Genomic DNA, 19,361 nt, shown 5'->3' with positions numbered 1-19,361 from the left:
AAACTGTTTTCAGTCATTCCATGTGACAGGGCAAGAGGCAATGGACACAATCTGAACCACAGGCAGTGCCACCTGACCGTGAGGGGGAATTTCTTCACTGTGAGAGTGACAGAGCACTGGTACAGGTTGCCCAGAGACGTTGTGGAGTCTCCTCCTCTGGAGATCTTCAAGGCCTGCCTGGATGCAACCCTGTCTAACATGCTCTAGGTGACCCTGCTGAGCAGGGAGGTTGGACTAGATGATCTCCAGAGGTTAATAAGGCTGCTTAATTCTCTTCTCAGTCTAGAGAAGCAGAAACCAAAAATGTTTTACTTAATCTTCAGCCAAGACTTGTAGAAAAACAGTCTTTTTCCCATCTTAAAACTTGGCCACTTCAGCTGAATGATTTGTTAGTGTTCTTGCATCCCTCTTTGAAGATATTAATTTCAAATTAATCTCAGAAAACATATTTAAACTTTATTAAGGAGAGCCATACTACAGAAAGACTGCCAAGCAAAACAGGAAGATGGAATTGACACCAATGAACTGAATAGCACAAAAGACATTTTACTCTTGGTCCAAAGAAATCCATTTATGAACAAAAATGAAAAGATCCTCTCTTTTGATCATTTCTATTTAGAAATAACTTCATTTAAAGAAGGGGCATAAATAAATATTATCAGAGCATTGTCCAGGCGTCTTCATAATGCTATCAAATAAAGCTACAATACAAACACAATTTACATCTGATTAAGAATGTAACCAAAAAAAAAGAGAGAACAGAAGTCATTTTATATCTCTAACATACTTAAGAAATTTTAATTGTTTGGCTATATTTTTAATATTACATATGATATAACTTTAACCTATTACACTTCTCTTGAAATCTGCATTCTCTTAACAATAATACAATATATTGCGCTGACAATAAATACCATATCATAACTGAAAGCAAGTAAGTGAAAAATGACCAGCAAACACTGATGACCAGAAGAGCGAAAATGATGCTGCTTTTATACAATGCCTTTTGGAATAAAATAAAACAGCAGAGAAAGGAGCAATATTCTTTCTAAGTAGACCATTTTTCAAAGTTTCTGTGAGGCTCTGGCAGGCCTTTAAGCACAGAACATAAAACTCGAGTTCTTCATTTCTAAAAAGGCAGCTATCTACTGATTACCTTCTAAATTAATGCTACTATGTAAAAGAGCAGGAAATGAAATCAACAGGGAGCCTTTTCTACATTTATTGATGTTTTCATTCCTATTTAGATCTTTTAAGAGAATTCATAACCACTGTTCCTTCTGAGTGAAGAAAACAGGTCTCTTAAACAAACTGAATGACAAGTTAATTAAGAGAAATTAATTTTTAACAGTTGCAGTCAAATAAACTAAGAAATGAGGCACAAATTACACGAACAATACAACCTAACTCCCACAAACTAGTTTTGGACATAGCTAATCAACAGTCATTTCCCTGAAGTACCATTTTCAAAGTACCATTTTTTTCATTTATATTTGATTTTATTAATGTTGTCAGCCACTGCCATTAAATAAGTATATTCCTACAGTATTTTTGAGTATTTTTGACCTACTTTCCTGTTAAGAAGGAATATTCTAATGCAAATACGTTAGAATTGAAAAAGTCTTGCTTTTCACTGGTTGGCCTGATTTGATCTTACCACTGTAAAAATCTTTTGGCATTCTTGCTAATGCTCAATTAATTATAATTAATTAATTAATTAATTATAGTACAGCACCACCACTGGAAGAGTCCTTTTAGATGCTATGGAAGCCCAATACTCCAGAATGGCTTGGTCTTACCCCGAGAATTTCTGGAGTGATTGCTAGCGTACTTGTAAAAAAACATTCTCTGCACACTCTCCAATTATTTATTCTATGCTGTGGTTTAACTTAAAAATCAGCCAAGGAAACTACAAATGTTTATTATACGGCAAATAAAAACAAAGTATCTAAATATCTAAACTAGATTAAAATCACTATTCAATAAGAACAAAAACCTGGAAGCTGTTTGCATATTTATTTCAGACTTACAAATATTCCAAAAAATAATTAAACAAGATGCATGACCAATAAAAAGCATAAAAAGTACATACTGCTACAGATCAACATGCCCAAGGAACTCTAGTTTTAATTTCAGGCATTAAGCATAGACTGTAATTTAATGCATTATAGGTACTGTATGTTACACATACACACACACACACTGGAAAACAATTTATGTTTTACTTTCTAGGTAGAGATTCCATCATGGATGTACTCTAGCAGCTAGATTTTTGTTAATTAGATTGGGCATAAACTGGATTTTCAAGCCCCGAATCAGAAAAAACATGGCATAGAATTTGATTTCAAACACCCAAACTTTATCTGTACCACTTCTCTCACAAAAAAATCAAGATCCACCAACTTACAGAGGGTGTTCTGCTGCTCAATTCCCAACTCTTTTAGAGCTGACCAATGCAAAAAAACCCAGTAATTTATTAGACCTCCATCTGAAGTTCCTCCTTCTCCCATCTTCAGTGGCTTTAAATCATTCACGGGGGCCATTAACAGGAAAATAAGTTTGTTATGGTTTTTAAGACGAAAAACGAGGACAACAAGAGTGACAACACTTCCCAAACATTTCTCCTTACCTTGGCACTGCAGACTGCCACATTAGCAGGGAGCTGGGAAAACTGCTTCAACTCAAAGACATCTCGTACTGCCCACCGACTCAAACAATTCTCAGCCTTACTGGATCCAACCACATTCTGATTTGAGTGAATATAAGCCACTTCTTGAACACCATCTGATACATTAGGAGAAAAATAAAATCACAGATGTTGGTCATTCCAAAACTCTGGAGGTAGACAGCTAGAGTGAAGAAGCATGTTGTAATTTTAAAAAAGGTTTACTTGTAAGTTCTGTTAGGAATTCAAGACACAAGAGTAAAACTAGCAGGTAAAAAGAGATAGATATTGCTAAATAACTTACTGAAATATTATATTTTCTTGTTACACAATCTAAATTAAAAAAGGAAGAACTTAAAACCTGCCAACAAATTAAACATAAGTTACTATTTTAGATGAAATGAAGGCAAAGAAATGAAATGACTACTTACCTAAATACTTGTCCATTGATCCCACTCTTTGATCTTGATTGTCAACTTCTGTTTTACTTATAGATGTTTTAGGTACAGAATAATTACCAGGCTTCATTCGTGTAACAGGGCTACCTTGAGCATGATGGGTTATTTTAGATAGAAAATGAACTTTGCCTCTCTTGCTTTTACACTTACAACTTTGCTTTTGGGCAAGAATTTTCTCAACTGGTAAGTTATCTTCTGAGGATGAAAATTCATCTATGTTCTGTGAACCACTTTTCCTTTCTCGTCTGTTGGGCTTCTTTGTTCGTAGCACAGTTTTGGAAAAGTTATCAAAGTCTTTGTTAAGGACATGTCTTTGTTTCAGTTTTGGAGATCCAGAAGTTCTTAACTTTCTCGATTCCAAATTATGGGGAATTTCAATATCATCAGACTCATCACTAATGTCGCTTGCCCCCTTGAAATCTCTTGTGGTATCCTGAATGTTTTTCAAAGATATTATTTTGCTGAAAGCTGACACAGTACTACCAAATCCAGGCTGCTTATCAGATCCCTTAGATGTGAATTCATCTTTTTTTTTTGCTGACTCTTCACAATTTTCAGATGTTGACTTACCTATTTTAATATTTTTAGTCAGCATGGCTTCCTGTTGAGCTGGAACTTGGGTAGGAAAGATGACATCATCATTCTCTTCAGAACTGCTTTCTGTTTCCATGACCACATCACTCTGCTTTGAAATGCATTGCTCTTGATTCTCCCCGTCTCCTTCTTCTTCAGAGTTTGATAAAACAAGCCAATTTGAGGCTGCACCTACACTATGCGCCTCTTGTTTATCACTTCCATTTTGTGATTTAGCACTTTTCCCATGCTCCAAAATATGGTACTTGTGAAAACTATTACACTTGCTATTAACATTTGTTCTTATAGTCTGACCATCAGAATTTGAATGATGAGCGTTATTGTTACTATTACTTTCCCTGGTAGTATCAATTTCTCTCTGCAACAACTTCGAGAACCCACACTGCATTAAAGAAAGTTGTCCCCGTGTTACCATTGAAGTATCTGCAGTGTAAGGTTTCCTTCTGACATGTTTTCTCCTGGAAATTTCCAGGATATCATCATCACTAAAATCATCATAAAAATCAATTTCTTCTTTCTTTAATTGTGCCTTAATGCTTAGGGGATCTCCATCATCTCCACAGTCTGGTTGTGCATACTAAAACAGTAAAAGAAAAATAGTTTACCTCAAAGTTAGATACTGTAAACAAAGCAAGTTATTTAAAACACATAAAACATATGGAACATATCTAATTGTGAAGCAGTATAAAAAAGCAGATTTTCACTGGATTACTCAGTCCAAAAGTATACAAAATAGTAACACATTGCACAGATTAAAAAGTATACAAATCATAAGTAGAAATTATACGAAAATGTTTGAAAGAATAATAATGAAAATAGCATTAAAAAACTTCATTATGCACTTGAGGGAATGCAAGCTGCCCGCTGTAAGAACCTTCATTTGCCCAGGCTACATCCCTATTTTCTTGTTCACATTGATTCTATTGCAACTTCTTTCTAAAGTTGTTTGAAGTGACTTCATGATTCAAACCTAAATACTGCATAGTGTAATTATTCATAAAGAATCTCAAAGCACAGTGGCCAATCTCCTGGTATATGGGAGCTAACTCTTTTAGTGTAAGACAGCTATGAGTACATAACATTCTGCTCTAAAATTAGTTGAGGCCTACTGTAATCAAACACAAATTACATCTAGACAACTCTGCAACAGTTAGAAGCTACAGAATTCCAGAACATAGCACCAAAACCGTGTAATACTGAGACGAGAGCTATATCAAAATGAAAATGGAAAGACAGAAGGGTAAATACTAAAGTTTTGTCCATGTAGAAAAGTGTTACCAACTAAACTTATCAGTTAAAATCCTAGTATAATCTTGCTCAACAAGAAAGCATTTAACATAGGCTAAAAATTATTGTTTGTCATCACGCCCCTATACGAGATCATACTCATTTAAATCAATACTGACAATAACCCCAGAAATCCCCACAAAGACAACATGGGAAGAGCTGGTGGCTAATTTGCTGTACAACTCAGAAGAATGTGATCATCTAATAACATTTTCACTCTCAGAGGCTGTGTTTTAGACCTAATTGTTCATTCCAAACCTATCTGAATGCAGTGTTCAGTCAAAAAAAAAAAAAAAAAAAAAAAAAAAAAAAGAAAAAAAAATCACACAAACACACACAAACAAACAAACAAAAAAGCTAGAAGAAAACCTTTAGATACATTATTTGCAAAAAAAAGCCAGGATGGAGCAGACCATTGATGTGGTGAGAATCCCTTCGATTTAATGGTCCTGCTCCTCCACAGAGATCCAAACTGAAAGAGTCAAAGTCTTTAAAAAGCGCCTTCAGTTCTCTGGAAATTTTACTTCTTTCCACAATTCCATAACTAGAACTACTCTCAACAACAGCAGGTGTTAGAGCCCCAACAGATTTGATCAGAATGCTGTCATACAAGCCACTTGTTAAGATACTATTCAGCAATATTTCAAAGTGAGCCACGCTGCTCTGTAACTACAACATGTCACTAATATCATCATCCAGAGTGATAACATCCAGGTATTGTGAACCTCAAAGAATACCATATTACCAGATGGTCAAAATATCACATTTTAAAAATACAGACAGCATGATAAGTAGACAAAAAAAGACAGCAAGTGCCATCTAAGGTAAAAGTACTACTAGCCTAACAGTGTACTCCCCACATTAACCACTGTAGTAGCTGGAATAAGAGAAACTCTTAGGAACTACTGCGTGTGTCAAAGATACCTTCTCACCTTTCCTGAGCTGCATGCAGGAGTCTCTTCCTTTAGCCATGTAGTAGCTGTTGTAACACCTGCTTCTACTCGCCCTTCCCTCTAAAAAGAATCAAAAATGTTATGTAACAAAAACAACACCTATGTGTTCTCATACTTTATTAAAAAAGGCAAACCCCACAAAACTTGAGTTTTCCTTTCTAGGAGAGGGGTATAAGCATCAAGATCAGAATTACCAAAGTCCAGACCAACACTTACATTTTGGCATTGCTCTTTTGATCTAGCCTATAACCAGCAAGAAAGATGACATACTGCATAAAGTGGGAGGATCTTGTACATACACTGTTTTCATACTTGCAGACTTTTTGCCTGTAGTAGAATAACTACAGTGTTTACAGTACATGCCATGTTCTAATTTAGACCTCAGCAGAGTAGTTTTGAGCTGACTGCCACCAAAATATATTCTTACTTCCTCACATTACTCTTACTACTACGCTTGTAGCACATGACTCGGATCCCAGCTTTTCCCTAGCCTCCTCCTTGGGTAGGCAAGATAACAAAATAAAAGGAGAGGAGGATGGAAAGAAAGCTAGAATGAGGCAGCAATAAATTCTAAGAAGCAAGTCATCTGCAACAAACATGTTGAGGGGAGAAAGGCATATATACTGCATATACTTAAACCCACTTTGCACTACGCTCTATGGACCAAGGCCAACAATCTTCTTTTTAGAAATCAAGATGCATATTTTAAAATGTAAGAAGTCTTAGTTATCCACCTCAGCCCTGCGACATTTAAAAAATAAATATGGTATTACAAAATATATTTTATTGAATAGTTTTTCCTATCCTATCAAATACTATATAGAGGTTACTATGATCGTAAGAAATACTCTGTGAAAAGAACTCAGGCTTAAAAGACAATTAAAGCTGAAGATGAATAAAAGACATCTGTGAGCAAAGTTGAAAATATGTGAAAAACATCTCTAAAATCAGATATGAGATTTTATTAGAAAGAGAAATGCATTAGCAAGCTCTTGCCAAATACAATCCAAATGTATTTTTGAGGGTTTTTTAATGTAAGGAAATTTTTATGACTTACATTAGACGAAGAAATTAGCAGACCTACTTCATTAAGGTTTTGCATAGACAGGTACCGCTAAGTTTCACCATTCTGTTTTACAAAGTGTCTCCATTCAAAATTATGACAAAATAAAAATATTTCATGAGGAAAGGAAAAAAATAAAACTAATACCAAAAGTCAAAAGGAAAAACTTCACACCTCCAGGATGTCTTTGGTAAGACAGGCCCCCTGAGTCCTAAGTTTGAAAAGGTTATGGATCCCAAAAAGTTCTCCTTGATGTTCCTTCGATCCTTGCACTGCTTCAAAATATCGCTTGGCATTTTCACTTCCAACCACCACACAGTGAAGTTGCTAAAACAGAACAACATAAGAGATTTCAGAAGTGTTTGCTCCAACAACATGTCAGAATTTCCTGGCATCCACATTATATACACAGCTTTAGTTGGAGCAGGCAGAAATTCCTAAGAGAGGATATTTTGTTTTAATTTCCCTGGCAGATGTTGTCATTATGGTATAATATGAACCTAGCTGGTTTGACTGAATAAAAGAAATTAAAGATATATTTCAAGTGTTCTACTTCATTGTTGTCTGACATCAGACACCTACTACATTCACTACTGGCATGCCTTGGTATCTTGACTATGTATCTATCTTCAATACTAAATTTTTTCTTAGTCCTCAATGTATTGTATGCTTACTTTGTAAGCACTAAATCAAATCATGACATTATTTCTACTACTCTCTGAATATTTTAATTATTGTGCACTCCTGCTAAGCAGGTTGAACAGAAGTGACTAAAAAAAAGTCTTCCACATGGAAGAGAAAAAGACAAGTAAATAGTTTGTCAGACAGAATTCAAACACTCTTGAAGTCAGGCAGCTTTAGCTGCATTCCAATGACTGCAAATTTTCAGTACTTACATAATTGGTGTATCTGACTTGAGCAGGAAGAATGTTAAAGTTGTTTTTATGGATACCACACTTGTAATATTTTTTGCAACTAGATCTAAGAAATTCGTAGTTCTAGAGGTCTGCTCATGATAATTAGCTAGCACTGAACAGGCACTTTATAAGATAGCAACAATTTCTTGAATTATGCAAGCCAGGTAAAAAGTTACATCGGCAAAATTTACTTCTTCCAAGTTATGCACAGTATTTACAAAACTACCCTTCAGAATATATAGTTAATTGGGGATTATATATTTTAGATTTCAATTTTATTTGATTTAGATTTTAAATTACATACAGTCGGGTCAGACAATTGACTACTGCTAATAAAAAAAAATGCACTGATTTTAAAACCAAACACATTCTTCAGTAAGAATACAATATAACATGACAAAATGTTTTTGCATAAATTGAACTCTTACACTGGGCATAGAACAATTAGCTCTTTGAGAGTCCATTTATATAGTTTACTAAAACCCACACATTCACATGCGCTCTGAATTTTCAACAGCAGATGAAAAGACATTTTCTTCACAACTGACTGAGAAGTTCCTAATTGTGCCCAGCTCAAGTGTCAATAACAAGGAAAGCAATCCAAATGTAGACTAACAAATATAATCCCTGATTTACAATGATTCTGTTTTGTAGTATATTGCCTTTTTTCTACATCAACTTGAAAAGGAGGCTAAGAGCCTTTGAAAAAGAGCTTTGATACAAGACTTCTGGAAATCCAAGTAGACAGTATCATCCAGGTCATCTTTATCCACAAGATTACTAGCCTCAAAGACCTCAGTGAAGCATGGCTTCTCTCCTTTATGATTTTTAGTGAATAGAGCTGGTCCTGCTACTCTGCTTTTTCTCATTTTGTTAGTCTTTCTGAAACCTCTTCTACAGATATATATATATATATATATATATATTTTTTTTTTTTTTTTCTTTTTTCTTTTTTTGATTTTGATACTCAAAAGTATCTCCCACAAGGGCAGCTCTGGTATTAGAAGCTCTCTAAGCTTCTTCATGAATGTTGATATGAAAAAATCAGTTTTTTTGCAAAGAACACTTTTAATTTTAAACCTTGCTTAAGTAATGCCCACAGAGACTCTCCAGCAGGAGTTCTGCAGCTGACATGTTCGAAAATAAAGTATTAGCTTTTACACTTTTAGTACACATTTCCTCAAAAATCTTTTTGGACTGTGTTTTTAAATTTGACTTGCCTCATTAGAATACAATTTCAACAATGTCTGAAAATTGCCCTATTACCTGAGAACATTTCATCTCTTCATCTACTCTTTTTAATTTCTTTTTAGCAAGCTTCTTCTTTTTATTTATTGCTTTTGTTAAAATTAAGCAGAACTAAATTTTTGCAGCTTTAGCAACATACTGAATTCAAGCAAGCTACAGTCACTGCTACACTTTTGATCATATCATTTTGAAGCAAGTCATATACACCAGTGAGAGCAACTCAAGACTTGTTCCCACAGCTGTGGGTTTTCTAAGTTATCTGCCGTATGTAATCAGATATGGTATCCAAACATTTGGTCTCAGAATCTTATTATTATTTGACATTAACTTAAATCTTTATGAGGATAATAACAATCTCACTATTAAGGCATTTCCCAATCATTCAGCCTTCAATTACTTTAAACATGTGACAAAGCCTGTCATAATCACAAGAGGATGACTGTCACTGCAGACCCAGTACCATATTTTTCCCATTTATGGATGATAATTCAAAAGTTTTAGGTTAACTTGTCAATTTCATAAAGCTTTTTTTCCTCATGAAGTAGCAGTTGCCCATTGAGGTCACCTGCTCAGTCTTTCCAACACAATTTTTGCCTCAGAGTAACTGTATCTCACCGATTTCCCTGCTGTCACCAAGTTTATATTATACGTCTACACTGTCCACACCTGAATTTATTAACAGCCCTTGCTGTGTTCCACCTTTATTGCGTAGACTTGCTACTTTTGTGTAGAAAAACATGTTCATATTTCACCTGGCCTCCTATTTGTCTGCAGCCTGTTCTTTGTTGTTGATGTTTGAGTTTGCTAATTTTTATTTCGTATCTCATAAAGAAACAGTTGCTAGATAATGTGTTCATCAAACTACACACTCTTCAGCACTTCTTTGCTTTTCCTAGGCTTCAGTTCAATCCATCAAACCAAGTAGCTAAATTCAGAGCTCATAGCAATTATTACAGGCTGAGGATTCCAGCTGGCAAATTCTTTTTAACAGTAGCAGCTAATCATTTCCCTGCCCTTTACATGGGAGGTTTTAAAAGATGAAAGGTAGCAAAGAGGAGAAGCCTTTTGCTACAGCATCAGCAAAACTTTTGCTCTCTTTTCAACCTTTCAAAGGAAAAGCTGCCTGAATCAGGCTGCCAAAGTACTACCTACTTCTAGCAGGTATTATTTTATAATTCTCTAAATAAAATAGATTTCTCCTCAGAATAAGCTGATGAATGTATGCTACCTAATTAACATGTCAAAAGTAACGGAAGCTTTCAAAATACAAATATTGTTCTGTCTTGTTCTTTGACAATTGCTAAATTATATAATATAATTTAATAAAATAACAACATAAATCATAAAACCAAGGTAAACTAAATTTTGTGATAGACTAGCTTAGCTTTCAAACTGCTGCAAGTAGTTACTGATTTAAGTAGCTTGTGAACTTTACCTGTTTATAAACTTGCCGTAAGTACATCATCTCCTCCACAGTTCCCAAGGATATCAATCTAAACACTTTAACATCTTTGCATTGACCAATCCTATAGGCTCTGCAAATACAATGCCATATTGAAAACCATATTCTTTATTAGTAAAAATACACAGAGTTCTTAGAGGCTGTAAAAAATTTGCAATTCAACAAAACAGAAATATTTTAAATCATTTATAAGTAATTTTTTTCTCTTTTTTTTCCACTTTTCGAAGTTTTCTCAGCATTCCATTCCTTTTTTTCTATCCTAAATTTTGTATTTTTCTTCCCAGCCCTATGCAGCTGAAAAAGCTTTCATCTCTTGATATTGCAAGGCCTGTCTCTCATCTCTCAAGAAAACACATCCCCATTATTTTTGTTTGTTTGTTTTCCTGCCCATCTACATCTGGTCTTACACAAGACATTCTCCTATTTGCATTGTATCTGAGTTAGCTCATAGATTACTTGTGGTAGCCTATGCCTTCCCAACTTTATAAAGCACTGTGCAAGTTATAACATCATAAAAATAGATAATGAAAAGGAATTAAACTATTTAAATTAGTAGCACTAAAACTTCTAACAGATTACGTTCAGAAAATTCAAAGGCTGAACAGGATACAAAAATGTCATCTCACAAAGATTCTACAAGGACAGTCCTTTTCAAAAACATTCATTTCTGAAAAAACTTATTTTAGTAGGATAGACACGCATAAACACCTCTTGGAAATCAGAAAGATACTTAAAATTGCATTGCATAATTGAATGGGACAACAAAAACAAGTTTGCTTTTGCTCACTAAAATATATCAGACAACTGAATTTTGAAAAGCTTCCACGATCCTTTTATTTAACTATCCAAAAGTCTGTCCTTACAGATGAAACAATAAGGTCAGAATGCCTCAAAAGAAATATTCAAATTCCTGGAAATACTTCAGTGGCATAATATGAGATTTTGGAAGTGAGTGCTGAAAAAAGACTAATTTCAATGAGGGTGATGTTGAAAAGAATGTAGATGCTTTTCTTTAGGGATTCTGGAATTCGAAACATTGTCACTGACCCTAGTTAGAGTAATGTAGTTTGCCCTGACAAACACACAAAAATGCCATCTGGCTATACATACACACTTGTTCTAGAAATCATGAAAAGGTATAGTAGTTATGGTATTTTTGTGACTCCATTATAATAGCACCACAAAAATAAAATAGAAAAAAAATAATAAAATTCAGAGTTAAAAAGGAGAATATCAACTCTAAAAATAATTTAGCAGGATATTTCTTACTGTTTTATAGACAAATCAGATTATGTTTTAAAATATTCTCTCCCCTGAATAAAAAGTTAATTGAAGAATTAATTTACAGGATCAAAACAAAAGAACACAACATGAACCAAGTTCTGCATTTTGAGAATGTACCTGTCAATAGCCTGAAGATCATTTGCTGGGTTCCATGTTGGATCAAAGAGTATAACAACATTGGCACCAACGAAATTGAGACCTAGTCCACCAGCCCTAAATAAAAATAAATAGAAAAAGAATTATCCAACAGCACAATAAAAGTATAATTTTCTTCAGTGTATTAGGTTATAATACATGCTAATATATTGCTCCCCAACCATAATAAAACAGCACAACAGAAAAATTGCAACAGTGGGCAACAACTTTGTGTAAATCGTTAATTAATTGTTATTCGTTAATAACCACGAAACGCCCACATAACCACTGCTGTGAAATGCAATCTTCTCACCTATGGGGGCCAAAATAGCTCAGCTAGAAGGGCATTAGACTAAAGATCTAAAGGTCCCTGGTTCAAGCCCAGGCTTCAGCAAGGTGGGAGGAGGTCCGGGGGGGAGGGGGGGAGTCCTAGGGGGGTCCTAGCTGCTGTAACCTCAACAGCAAGAAAACTTCTAAGAATTGTACAAAACAGTTTAGTCAGAACAGCTGCTATCATCTGATTTTACTAGAAGTACTGTCTGCTACTTCATGCCCACAGTAGACATAGGGCCACAGGGGCTAACTCCCTCAGGGAGTATCGTGAAATTCAAAACTATTTGAAACCAGCTGACATTATAAAAGTATGAATATGACACCATCAGGAAAACCATAGCTAAGTAAAGTGAGACTTAAAATCTGCATTAAATTTTATTTCTTCTAATCCCAGTATATAGTTCTGACAATAATGCTATGTAGCTTGCACTATTTAAGGCTTGTGGAGTGCTTTCAGATAAAGCCTGCAAGCCAGCAAGGAATTTAAGCGTATGCCTAACTTGAGGTAACTGACTAATGCTCTGGCTGAATCCAGCAAAACTGCTCAGTTACTTAGAATATGGCATGTGCGTAACTGACTCGTCTGATAGGAACCAAAGTGAGGAAAACATCACTTGTTAACAAGTTGAAAAATAAGCAAATACCGAATTTTTTTTTTTTTGATTGGTTCAGTCAACATTCCTCCAAAAAACATAAAAGTTTCTATACAAGCAAATGCAAAATACTGTTATTTAACTATTAAAACAATTCTTTACATTGTTATAGGTAGTTTCAAACATGGAAATTTCTCAATGAAGTACTGCAAAATTGAAGTAGTCAATTAAATTTAATTTACCAAACACCTGTTTTGAACAGATTACTTTGTATTCTCTTAAGCTTTTTTAAAGCAGTGGGAAAGGTAAAGTTTACAAGGAAGTGAATGAACAGGTGCAGATACTAAAAGCTTATAGGGCCCCACCACCTTTTGGTTTTCATGGAGTCCTTGTTAATATGAATACACTTGTAGCCTTTTCCTTCCAGGTGTAGTGTGGTGTTGGGTTAGTTAAATCTGGAAACAGAGAGGATGTGGGAACCTGCCAATATTAACGAACGTTTCTGGAGGATGAGTGTTCTCAGAAGCTTAAAGTATTGAATAAAAATCTTTGTATTTCTTCAGAAAAAAAAAATACTGTATTTTGGAATTTTTGTGTATTTCTTATTAGTTTGGGCAGAATTCAGCCTCTCTTCTTACCAAATGAACCCTGTAGTAAGACTAAAACATAAGTTAACATGTTTTTCCAACTGATTTCTCATAAAAAAAAAAATGCAATATTTGGACCTGAAATATAAAACTCAGTGCAAAACGTCAGTGCAAGTAACACAGGCTAACTATGAGAACTAACTGAAGATGTTACATAGCTTTATAAAGATTTTTCAGTATTTTTAGGCATGCCACAAAAATTCACATACTCCAGAACAGAAGAACAATGCCCCTATATCCTTCTTGGACAGAAAGAATGCAGTTTGTGTGTAGTTAGTTTGTAAAGAATATCATCCATTTTAAACATCACTTTAGCCAAGAGCTTAAGCCAAGTTATTGCAAGATGGTCCTTGCAAGTTACCATACTATGGTTGAAATAAAGAGCTCTCTGTTAAAGGTCTCATAACATTTCTGTTACAACCATCTTCCAGAAATCATGCTACTTAAGACGGCACAGTGTGATAAATAAATGATTTGTTTTTATATCCTGTCACTGACAGATTACTATCACAGTGTTCAGAAGTTACAAAACAGTATGACATTAGAAAAAGCTTCCATGAAAATTGTGACCATGTAATTCTATTTACTGAGGTAAGCCTTTTATTTATTTATTTCATTTTTATTTATAATTATTAAACTGTATTTAATGAGATCTTTTGGCTGAGACTTCTTTGAATGACACTGTGTGCATTAAAAATTATTGGCAATATAGCTGTACAGAATCCAAGTTAAATTAAGCATGGCAGACATTCAAAGTAATGGACAGCAGCCCTGGAGAATGTTGCAGGTAGAATGGAAGTGCATACCGTAACCATCCATGATAAAAGCTACCTGTAAACTTCTTCCAACCTTATCTCTATCATCTAAGCACCTTAGCACCTTGCTGATTTTTTTTTTTAAAAAGGAAACCAACAAGAAGAAATGGGTTTAGATTAATTCCTTCAGAAAAACTGTAAGTGAAAGGCTAGTCTGGAAAACCTGGTGAATAGCGATTTAGCTTCAGTGGTGTGAATGTTAGCTACTCTTACGTCTTCCAGAACCTTCTGAAATTCATGATCTATAGCTACTGGTCTGATGGAATTAATAAGCTCTGCAGAAATCAACAATATTTTCTGTCAACATCCAGAGTTTTGCAAACACTACAGATATCTATACAACTGTGATCAATATTAGCATTAAATACAAGATCTGAGGTCAAACTACAGAGATAAAATTTCACAGTTATTTTTAAAAGCTTTACTGTTTAAATCCCACTTCTCACAAATAGATCAACCAATTAAAACCAGGATTTCCAAAATGTTTGTCTGTGGACTATGCATAAGCCATTCCAAGCAGAAAGGGTATATTTTGCCGGTACAAAAAATGGACTACAACACAGGAACCTTGTAAGTTTAACAGTCATTACCACTGTCTGCATTACGATGCAGTAATTTATAGATTGATGCCACTTGTTTAAAGTTTTATGTTAACTGTGCACATGGAATAAAATTGCAGGCTCACAACCACTATGCTGGGAATTTAACCTTTGCAGAACGCATTCTGCAGCCAAAAGAATGTGCAAATGTTTTTAGTGAAAAATCAACATTTGCCTCTCTGAGTAACGGAGCTTTCAGAGCACATACAAGTTGACTGCATAGAACAGTCAGCCAAAAACTTTGCAGGAAAGTACAGAGGAGTATGACCCAATTCTGTCAAGTTACTATGCATTAAGAAATAAAGAAGATACTATAAAGTCTCAGTGTCCGAAATGTGAGTAGGACAAAAACAGAATCTTTGTAAAGAACTGCAGTAGATCACTTTCTGATTTCCAAAGGAATACACAATTAAAGTTGGTTCTATGACTGTACATCAAGGAAGCAGAAACACCCCTATTTGTTAACTGGGATGTATGTAGTGTGTGACACTAAGAACTGCACCTTCTGCTTCTCTTAGTAAACAAACGTTATGTTGACTGTGTTTGGTCGTTTCTTCCATTTCCTCAATAAGATGAGAAACACTAAGAATCAAGGCTCTGCTTTCAAGCACCATCAACATGCAGGTAAAGCTTGCCAACCTCTGCCTTCACAAGCTCATATAAAAGGGAGGAGAAAGTTCATCTTTGTTTAACTGAACTTCATTTTATTCCAATGTAAATTAATAAAAAAGAATTGAAAAGATTACGGTTATGAAAGGAAAGCAGACTGATAAAAGCACCAACTATCAAGTTTTTTCTAATGCTACAGATGCAGAAATTCTGTGCTATTTTCATGGAAAAAGAATTGCTTAGCCTGGAGAAGGTCTTAGTGACACTCAGGGCCAGATACTAAAATTCAATGAGATTACAAGCAATAAAGCAAGCACAGACAACCAGCACCACAAATCTTTTCATAACCCTGCCCACATACACCAGAGAGCATCTGAAGACTGTTTCTGATGTTTACCCATTTGCAACGATGTTTAAGATGATGGCTGACTGCTAATTAAAAGGAGTTAGTGTGGACAGGTATCTCACCCTACCGAACTCTGATGTGCATGTTTTTTGTAAAGGAAGAGGAAGTGACAGTATAGACAAGAGCAGCCCTGGTTGCATGTTTCACTGAGTTTCCCTCTGGACGGAACGATTTAACTTCTCTGTTTCCTTTCTACTTTTGCATGGTTACAAGCTTCATTTAAGCTGAAACAGAAGTAACCAGAATGAAAATCCAAGAATTGTCAGTATATTTTCATTATTTATAATTGAACATATTGCGCTATTCCAGAAGAATTCACTATTGATAAGTAGATCTGATGAAGTACATTTTTAGCAGTGTACAGAAACCATCTTAGACTGAACTATTTTAAACACATTAATTAACTTGGTTAATAAATTGCAAAACATCAAGAGAGAATTCTTCAGTTCAATGCAGCATTTTGTATTCACACCCACTTACTAGTTCTGCTAGCACTGTACAAGAAATAGAGCCTGTCTCTAGTAAAGTAAGCTTTCTTTGGATCAGTACATTATGTCAGTAATTGTTTTCTCACTCCTACAGCAACCAGAATGTTAAAATCAGGAATCAGAAAACTCACTTGCTTCAGATCTGAGATCCTCAAAAGCAGGGGAGAAGGGAAGAAGGGAATTTTCCAGGTATTTTAAGAAGCCTCAACCCACAGCAGTTCATCTGTTTACCAGCAAAGAAAAAATGCCCTTTCTCAAAAAAGTAATCCCTCACAAGGTCAATCAAGTAAAATGTAGAGTAACTTATTTTATAAATGCTAGAAAGGCAGCACAAAAGACCAGAAGTTAAATTTTCTTACATCGTTGATACAAGGCATATGTTAATTTCTTGAGTGCTGTTGAACTCTCTTACAATTCTGATCCTATCTTCTGATTTTGTATTCCCATCAAGTCTTCGGTAATCTAGCCCAGATGCCATACAGTACTGTTCCAATACATCGAGCAACTGAGGGGGGGAAAAAGAATTAAGTACTTTTTAGTATCTTTTTTTAATTAAACATAGCCATAGAGGCCATGTTTCTTTCTAACAGACCAAGCACCAAAAATGAGGACAAATTTTCTCCATTTTGCTATCAACACCTTTGATTCACCTTTCTCTACAGCAGCCTAAGGTGATTAATTTTGGTCTGCAGCAGCCTTGCTCTCTCTTCTAACCTTGGCTGCCTGTCCCAGGTCTGAGTGATTCAATTCAATAAGCTGGCTGGCAATTTAAACATTTTCCTGCCATCTTAGCAAGTTAAAATGGCTTGAAGTATGGTAAATGATCTCCAGAGCCAGATCAGAGAAAGAAGCTGGTATGCCCAGCCAGATTTCAGAGTGAGGGAGTGAAAGATAGTGCAGCAACTAGAAGACAGACTGTTTTTAAAGACCATGAATCACAGTCCAAACATTTTACTAACCTTTACCTATATGTTTCTGCTTAACCATCAAGCATTTTGTTACTGTATCTCAGGACTAAATTTGTAATCTTCCTTAAAGTCACAAAAAAAAAAAAAAAAAAAAAAAAAAAAAAAATTGAACTGTCATTCACACTAATCTTTAATACTTCTTTAGTACTATCATGGTAAATATTTAAATAAACTTGTATTATAGCTTACACCATTTCAGAAAACATTCCATAGTAAGGAAATCAGGGAGCACATCCATGAAAATGAAGTGCACACACATCTCTAACTCCAGTTAAACACTTAACTTCAAACCAAGTTCAAACAACTGCTGTAATCAAATCTCTGAAATTAAGTTCAAGCACTGCTGATGGTCAAAAACCAGTAAAACAGAGGGAATTCAAATGCTTCATAGTGCTAACCCAAATACCGTATGATACTTCACTAGTATTTTGCACTGACACTGTTCTAATCCATTATGCACAGCTGATTTCAGCATGAGCTGTATGCACTTATAGAAACACAACAATTAAAAAAGTTCTAAGGATAAAGCAGAGCATTATATTTTACTATCATCACTGTCCTCACATAACATAAGGTTTCCATATAGTTCTGCAGTGCTGCGCACTGTTCTTCTTAACAATATTTCTCAAAGCACGCGGAGAAAGGAAGTGTGGTTGACAGTTGCTCATGTCCTCAGCACTTTACATTTCAGAACTTACTGCTGCAGTTAACTGATACAAATCATACGGACCTCACCTTTGTGGAAAAGGAGAAAAGAAGTACTTTATCCTTGTTTTTTCTGAAGTGATTCAAAAGCTGCTGAAGGACCTGGAAATGAATCACAGATAAAGAGGTCATCTCACACACGATTACTTGTGTTTTCAACCTTTTAGCAGATCACTCTGCTAATTGTTTGCAAAGCTAAATACTGGAATAACTAAAACACTTTGTTAGCAACATAATATGCCAAAAGTAACAGAGATGCTGGATCTATTCATTTTTCATTGAGCTCCACTGTGATGTCATTTTGAAAAGGTAATCATATTACAGAAGGCAAGTTCAGAAGTTACTTGTGTTAATGAACATTTTGGTCTAGAAGTCTGCAACAAAATATTACCTACATGCTAGGTCAGGTTTCATTCTTTAACAAACGCACAGTTCCTCTGAAAACAGAAAGGTCTATTTAAGTTTGCTGTACTACATCTGAGTTCAGAACTTCTTGGAACTTGTCTTCTTAAAATAATCAGTGAGATGTATGCCCCTCCTGCGCCCACTCTCTTCTGTTGCTCTGTTTACAGTAGGACTCAGCTTCCCAGATTCTGTGCAGACCTTGAAATGCCAATAATCCGCCCACACACAATGTTCTTCTAGCGGGGAAGCAAATAATCCAGAGCCTCGTGTATAATAGTGACACTGTTATTTTCAAAAGAAGCATGTCCACATCTGGCAATGCAGCTCCAGAGTACCATGCAGAAGCAATACACAAAAGGGAAAAGAAGAATTTCTGTATCACGTATGTAGCTTTCTCCCACTGGGCAATAAATATTTAAAAAATATATTTATTCAGTGATAAATAATATTAATCAATACAGATTTCACTAAAACCTATCTTGGACAACCAAATAATGTGGAATGTTTAATTAATTTTACAGTTCTGGGTAATATCTTGAATATAAAATAGTAAATCTACATCACTCATATATCCTTTCATATATACTGGCCAGTCACTTACAAGTGAAAAAAAGGCACAAACAAGGTAATTTTGACTTATTTCATTACAACAATATATAGAACAGGGTCAACTGTATGGGTAAAAAAAAAAAACACATTAGGTAATTTAACCAGAGTTAAATGCCTA

General features: G+C 35.0%; 1 protein-coding gene and 1 non-coding gene across 5 annotated transcripts in view; one reads left to right on the top strand and one right to left on the bottom strand.

The window, feature by feature from the left end:
* Positions 1 to 670: 670 nt before the first annotated feature.
* ERCC6L2 (ERCC excision repair 6 like 2) overlaps positions 671 to 19,361 on the bottom strand; it is a 42,958-nt gene continuing 24,267 nt past the window's right edge. The window contains exons 10-18 of one of the 4 annotated variants that reach the window (XM_062599873.1): positions 18,260 to 18,331; positions 16,916 to 17,061; positions 12,049 to 12,144; positions 10,621 to 10,720; positions 7,195 to 7,347; positions 5,937 to 6,017; positions 3,097 to 4,294; positions 2,630 to 2,784; positions 671 to 701 (exon numbers count right to left, since the gene is read on the bottom strand). In XM_062599873.1, coding sequence (XP_062455857.1) covers positions 681 to 701; positions 2,630 to 2,784; positions 3,097 to 4,294; positions 5,937 to 6,017; positions 7,195 to 7,347; positions 10,621 to 10,720; positions 12,049 to 12,144; positions 16,916 to 17,061; positions 18,260 to 18,331 — 2,022 coding nt within the window. In that variant the 3' untranslated portion in view covers positions 671 to 680. Of the gene's footprint in view, positions 702 to 2,102; positions 2,520 to 2,629; positions 2,785 to 3,096; positions 4,295 to 5,936; positions 6,018 to 7,188; positions 7,348 to 10,620; positions 10,721 to 12,048; positions 12,145 to 16,915; positions 17,062 to 18,259; positions 18,332 to 19,361 lie in introns of those variants that run through there. The other 3 variants (XM_062599872.1, XR_009961173.1, XM_062599874.1) reach the window with 3 other exon arrangements.
* Positions 12,388 to 12,460, top strand: TRNAF-AAA (transfer RNA phenylalanine (anticodon AAA)). Its single transcript has one exon. It is a non-coding gene; the product is annotated as a tRNA-Phe (tRNA).

The sequence above is a fragment of the Rhea pennata genome, chromosome Z (genome assembly GCF_028389875.1).
Source record: "Rhea pennata isolate bPtePen1 chromosome Z, bPtePen1.pri, whole genome shotgun sequence".
Taxonomy (NCBI): domain Eukaryota; kingdom Metazoa; phylum Chordata; class Aves; order Rheiformes; family Rheidae; genus Rhea; species Rhea pennata.
Note: the sequence above shows the minus strand (reverse complement) of the source record. Positions and strands in the feature narration are given on the sequence as shown.